Genomic DNA, 6,808 nt, shown 5'->3' on the forward strand with positions numbered 1-6,808 from the left:
CCCCCCCCCCCTCCCTCCCTCCCCCCTCCCTCCCTCCCCTGTCTCTCTCCCTCCCTCCCTCCCCGTCTCTCTCCCTCCCTCCCTCCTCCCCGTTTCTCTCCCCCCACCACTTCTCTCTCTGTCCATACCTCCAAGCTGGTAGCAGTCTCTCTCCCTCCCACCCCGTCTCCCTCCCATCCCTCCCCGTCTCCCTCCATCCCTCCCCGTCTCCCTCCCTGTTTCTCTCCCCCCACCACTTCTCTCTCTGTCCATACCTCCAAGCTGGTAGCAGTCTCTCTCCCTGTCTCCCTCCCTCCCACCCTGTCTCCCTCCCTCCCTCCCCGTCTCTCTCCCTCCCTCCCTCCCTCCCTGTTTCTCTCCCCCCACCACTTCTCTCTCTGTCCATACCTCCAAGCTGGTAGCAGTCTCTCTCCCCTTCACCCTCCCTCCCTCCCACCCTGTCTCCCTCCCACCCTCCCTCCCTCCCTGTTTCTCTCCCCCCACCCCGTCTCTCTCCCTCCCTCCCCGTCTCCCTCTCTCCCTCCCTCCCTGTTTCTCTCCCCCCACCACTTCTCTCTCCCTCCTTCCCTGTTTCTCTCCCCCCACCACTTCTCCCTCCCTCCCCGTCTCTCTCCCTCCCTCCCTGTTTCTCTCCCCCCACCACTTCTCTCTCTGTCCATACCTCCAAGCTGGTAGCAGTGGGAGTCCGGTCCAGGCTGCTGTGGTCCGGTTCTGTGACGTCCATCTCTCCTTCTGAGGATGGGTTCTGGCCAGAATGGACCACCTCCCTTAGGTCCAACACAACTACACACACAGAGGGGGAGTGGAACCAGGCTGTTAGAACACAGAACCAACACTTGAGTCTGCCGGGGCGTCAGGGTAGCCTAGTGGTTTGAGTGTTGGACTAGTAACTGAAAGGTTGCGAGTTCAAATCCCCGAGCTGACAAGGTACAAATCTGTCGTTCTGCCCCTGAACAGGCAGTTAACCCACTGTTCCTAGGCCGTCATTGTAAATAAGAATTTGTTCTTAACTGACTTGCCTGGTTAAATAAAGGTTAAATACATTTATTTTAATTTTTATGTACAGTACCAGTCAAAAGTTTGGACACACCTTCTCATTCCAGGGTTTTTCTTTATTTAAAAAAAACAAACATTTTCTACATTGTAGAATGATAGTGAAGACGTCAAAACTATGAAATAACACATATGGAATCATGTAGTAACCAAAAAAGTGATAAAGAAATCTAAATATATTTTATATTTGAGATTCTTCAAAAATGCCATGAGTGTTGCAAAGCTGTCATCAAGGCAAAGGATGGCTACTTTGAAGAATCTCAAATATAAAATATATTTAGATTTGTTTATCACTTTTTTGGTTACTACATGATTCCATATGTGTTATTTCATAGTTTTGACGTCTTCACTATTATTCTACAATGTAGAAAATTTTTACAAAATAAAGAAAAACTGTTGAATGAGAAGGTGTGTCCAAACTACTGACTGGTACTGTATGTGTGTGTACTGACCCCTGCAGAAGTCTCGGTTCCACAGGAAGAGTGCAGTAGAGAGACAGGCCAGCACCCAGCCCACAGGGACAGAATACAGCAGCATCAATACAGCTAACAGGCCACCGTAGAACCTGAGAGACAGAGAGAGGGAGAGAGAGAGAGAGAGAGGAGACAGACAGAGAGAGAGAGAGGAGACAGACAGAGAGAGAGAGAGAGGAGACAGACAGAGAGAGAGAGAGGAGACAGACAGAGAGAGAGAGAGGAGACAGACAGAGAGAGAGGAGACAGACAGAGACAGAAAGAGAGAGAGAGGAGGGTGAGACAGAGAGAAGGGAGAGAGAGAGAGAGACAGGAGGGAGACAGAGACAGAAAGAGAGAGAGAGGGAGAGACAGAGAGAGAGAGAGAGACAGAGAGAGAGACAGAGAGAGACTCAGACACAAAAAACCCTACCCAGTCTGTCGGGAGCTCTGTAAGTACAGATAAGATGTGTGATGATATCTATGGTGAATGTAGAGGGGTTGAGTTGCTGTCCTGGAGAACAAGGACACACACACAGTGTTGCTGTCCTGGAGAACAAGGACACACACACAGTGTTGCTGTCCTGGAGAACAAGGACACACACACAGTGTTGCTGTCCTGGAGAACAAGGACACACACACAGTGTTGCTGTCCTGGAGAACAAGGACACACACACAGTGTTGCTGTCCTGGAGAACAAGGACACACACACAGTGTTACTGACCTAGAGGACTCAGAGTGGCTCTCCCAGTACAGGAGCTTGTAGATGGACTCAGCAGACAGGCAGGCATGAGACAACAGGTCATCTAGCTGCTTTAACCTGTGGACACGGACACACACACACACACAGAGAGACACCCGGACATGCACATGCGTGCACGCACACAGGCACACACACACAGGGATAGTAAATAAATGAACTTGGTTTTATAAACTGGAAGGCCAAACTCACACACACTCACTCACTCACTCACAGGTCCTTGACTTCCAGCATGGCGTCCTGTCTGGTGAGCTGAACATTCTGCAGGTCCTTACGATGCACCGCGTGGCACCGCCTCTTCTGTTGCTCCGCCTCCGACGCCCCGCCCCCACACCTGTCCTGCAGGTAACCCAGGGCAGCCGGGGCAGACACCCCCAGAACACAAACAGAGAACCACCCCACTGGAGGGCAGGAGAGAAACTGACTGTCACAGTTGATATATATCACATTGTTATACACACTCAGTTGTATGTGGTAGTAGTTCATATTGCAGTGTGTGTGTGTGTGTGTGTGTGTGTGTGTATTACCCAGCATTAGCTCACCTTCACTCAGAGTGAGGAAGAGGATGTTGAGCAGTACACAGACCAGTAGTGAGCATAGAGGCATCCTCCACCTGCAATACACCACACAGTCATACTGACCTAGGATCAGTTTAGCGTCCTCAAGTCCTATCCTCAACCATTAGGGTGGAGGAACTAAAAACTGACCTCCGATCAGTGTCTATGGTAAACACTGACTCACCCCAGTAGGTAGCAGGCTGTACAAATCACACACTGACTCATGACTATACAATAAACCAAATAAGATGGCATGTATCTACAACTACGCTCATTAGAGCAGGGCTGGAGCAAAAGCCAGCTCCACAGCCCAGATCTAGGATCAGTCTACCCTCCCTACATTAGCCCAGTAGGTAGAGTGCCAGCTCCACATCCCAGATCTAGGATCAGTCTACCCTCCCTACATTAGCCCAGTAGGTAGAGTGCCAGCTCCACAGCCCAGATCTAGGATCAGTCTACCCTCCCTACATTAGCCCAGTAGGTAGAGTGCCAGCTCCACATCCCAGATCTAGGATCAGTCTACCCTCCCTACATTAGCCCAGTAGGTAGAGTGCCAGCTCCACAGCCCAGATCTAGGATCAGTCTACCCTCCCTTCATTAGCCCAGTAGGTAGAGTGCCAGCTCCACAGCCCAGATCTAGGATCAGTCTACCCTCCCTTCATTAGCCCAGTAGGTAGAGTGCCAGCTCCACAGCCCAGATCTAGGATCAGCATACCCTCCCTGGAACCATTAGGGTGAAGAAACTCAAATCTGACAGGTCAGTGTCTAGGCCCATAGGAAACCTCATCCTACTCCCTTCACTAGCCCAGTAGGTAGAGTGAATCAGTCTACTCTCCCAAGTCCTATCCGTTATCACCATTGGAGAAACTAAAAACCGATCTTGGATCAGTGTGTAAATGTATCCTCTCACCCCAGTAGGTAGCGGGCCAGCTCCAACGTGTCAGTGAGCGGCTCCAGAAACAGGGCCATCCTCTTGTAAGACACCACCATCTTGAGCAGGTCAAAGGTCGCGACCTGGCGGGGGCCAGGGCTTCCCAACTCTGAGGGTGACCCCGCGGGTGAGCCAGGGGTGTCTTTAGGGGGTAGAGACACCAGGGTGTCGTCCCCCCTGTCACCCACCCCCGGACCACCCTGACAGGGGTCCTGACATGCCCCTACTCCAGGCTTCATCCCGACTAGAGGGGGGGAGAAAGGGGGACATAAACAGAGGGGGTAGATAAAGGGAGTGAGAGACACAGACAGACAGACAGAGACAGACAGACAGAGACACAGACAGACATAGACAGACAGACACAGACAGACAGACACAGACAGACAGACACACAGACAGACAGACACACAGACAGACAGAGACACAGACAGACATTATTTATCTTGCTCCTTTGCACCCCAGTATCTCTACTTGCACATTCATCTTCTGCACATCTACCATTCCAGTGTTTAATTGCTATATTGTAATTACTTCGCCACCATGGCCTACTTATTGCCTTACCTCCCTTATCCTACCTCATTTGCACTCACTGTATATAGACTTTTGTTTTCTACTGTATTATTGACTGTATGTTTCCATGTGTAAACCTGTGTTGTTGTTTGTGTCACACAGCTTTGCTTTATCTTGGCCAGATCTCAGTTGTAAATGAGAACGTGTTCTCAACTAGCCTCCCTGTCTCTGTCTAAATAAAGGTCAAATAAAATGAAAAAGACAAGAGAAACACAGAGAGACACGATAAGATGTTAAGATTGTCATGTCCGTCTGTTGCTCTAGCTAGCATTTCCTGGGTATGTCACTAGCTAGCTATCAGTGGAAAGAGGAAGGGGGCAATCACGAGCCTGGACGATCAAAGTAAATCTACCAGACCTGATTTAATGACGATTTAATCATTGATCTTCTAATGCTACTGAGAAACGTGACTTCAGACTTGTGTTCGGCTGACATGAAATGGGTGGGTCATGAAACAATATGACTGCAACAGGCCACACTACGTTGTTAAATATGGGTTCTATATCACATGTTGATGAAAATACAGTGTTGTCACACATAGCTAGTGTTTTCTAACGTTACACAACAACAGCTGTCATCCAAATCGCATGTAGCCACCTGGCGAAATTGTAACATAAAACTAACCAGCTAGTGATTGACGTAACATTAACATGTAATATTTGCAACAATCAATATATATGAATAATAAGACAAGAAATGCAACATTACCTGACTAGCGGGCAAAGTGTAAAAAACCCGTAGTTAGCGAATATGAAAGCGATTCTCGATCGTCAACACGATGAATGTAGGAAGAGACGCGTCACACACGCCCGTGTAGACAGTCTTCTTGTTATGAAGTCAATCAATTGTTTTCGCTATTCAAATCGATGTTATTGAGTTGACGATGTTTTGTGTTGTATACATGTTTGGGAAAGTATTTGTTTTAAGCAAATAATGCCTTCCTGCCAACTGCGAGAGAAAAGTAATCGCTTCCGCAATCAAATCCGACTGGCTAATAGAACGCAGAGCGAACCGATGAGGGAGAGAGTAGATTAAAGAAAATATCGTAGCTGTCAAATCACGTCAATCTGACGTCCATTTGTGGGGGAAATTATGAGCTACATCACAAATTTCTCTCTAAATGAAATATTTTACTAAGATACTCACCCAAAACGGTGTTATGACAAATATAATAGTATTGACAAAAAGAGTGAAGAGTGTTGTGGAAATTCTAATCAATAACGAGGAGAGAGAAGGTCAATCACCAACCACGATATGCCTTTATTCACAATTTATTAGTAAGGGAGCATGTCACACCAAACACACATGAATGCAGTGAGTGCTCACTGAGTGGAGTGAGCCTCTGGGTTATATACTCTCAGGATAGGTCAGGATAGGTGCGACCTCAGCGATGACTTCCAGACACTAACCCCACACATCCTGTTCCAGACACTAACCCCACACATCCTGTTCCAGACACTAACCCCACACATCCTGTTCCAGACACTAACCCCACACATCCTGTTCCCAACACTAACCCCACACATCCTGTTCCAGACACTAACCCCACACATCCTGATCCAGACACTAACCCCACACGTCCTGTTCCAGACACTAATCCCACACATCGTGTTCCAGACACTAACCCCACACATCCTGTTCCAGACACTAACCCCACACATCCTGTTCCTGACACTAACCCCACACATCCTCTTCCAGACACTAACCCCACACATCCTGTTCCAAGCACTAACCCCACACATCCTGTTCCAAACACTAACCCCACACATCCTGTTCCAGACACTAACCCCACACATCCTGATCCAGACACTAACCCCACACATCCTGTTCCAGACACTAACCCCACACATCCTGTTCCAGACACTAACCCCACACATCCTGTGCCAGACTTTTGGCCCCAAATACAAGGAACTTGTTGTTTTGTTCAGTACTAAGAATTTAAAAGGACATTTGTTGTTACTTAGTTCCACCTTGCTAGGAGGGGGTGACTGATGCACAGACACTTGTTGTTACTTAGTTCCACCTTGCTAGGAAGGGGTGACTGATGCACAGACACTTGTTGTTACTTAGTTCCACCTTGCTAGGAGGGGGTGACTGATGCACAGACACTTGTTGTTACTTAGTTCCACCTTGCTAGGAGTGGGTGACTGATGCACATACACTTGTTGTTACTTAGTTCCACCTTGCTAGGAGGGGGTGACTGATGCACAGACACTTGTTGTTACTTAGTTCCACCTTGCTAGGGGGGGGTGACTGATGCACAGACACTTGTTGTTACTTAGTTCCACCTTGCTAGGAGGGGGTGACTGATGCACAGACACTTGTTGTTACTTAGTTCCACCTTGCTAGGAGGGGGTGACTGATGCACAGACACTTGTTGTTACTTAGTTCCACCTTGCTAGGAGGGGGTGACTGATGCACAGACACTTGTTGTTACTTAGTTCCACCTTGCTAGGAGGGGGTGACTAATGCACAGACACTTGTT

The 6,808-nt window shown here is 48.4% G+C and overlaps 1 protein-coding gene across 1 annotated transcript in view; it reads right to left on the reverse strand.

Moving 5' to 3' along the window:
- The window catches only part of LOC116362900 (protrudin-like), a 16,872-nt gene extending 11,503 nt beyond the window's left edge, over positions 1-5,369 (reverse strand). Inside the window, exons 1-7 of the mRNA XM_031816917.1 lie at positions 5,032-5,369; positions 3,733-3,997; positions 2,808-2,878; positions 2,480-2,666; positions 2,230-2,325; positions 1,506-1,618; positions 629-783 (exon numbers count right to left, since the gene is read on the reverse strand). Coding sequence (XP_031672777.1) covers positions 629-783; positions 1,506-1,618; positions 2,230-2,325; positions 2,480-2,666; positions 2,808-2,878; positions 3,733-3,992 — 882 coding nt within the window. The 5' untranslated portion in view covers positions 3,993-3,997; positions 5,032-5,369. The remainder of the gene's footprint in view (positions 1-628; positions 784-1,505; positions 1,619-2,229; positions 2,326-2,479; positions 2,667-2,807; positions 2,879-3,732; positions 3,998-5,031) is intronic.
- Positions 5,370-6,808: the final 1,439 nt, after the last annotated feature.

The sequence above is a fragment of the Oncorhynchus kisutch genome, unplaced genomic scaffold (genome assembly GCF_002021735.2).
Source record: "Oncorhynchus kisutch isolate 150728-3 unplaced genomic scaffold, Okis_V2 scaffold898, whole genome shotgun sequence".
NCBI lineage: Eukaryota > Metazoa > Chordata > Actinopteri > Salmoniformes > Salmonidae > Oncorhynchus > Oncorhynchus kisutch.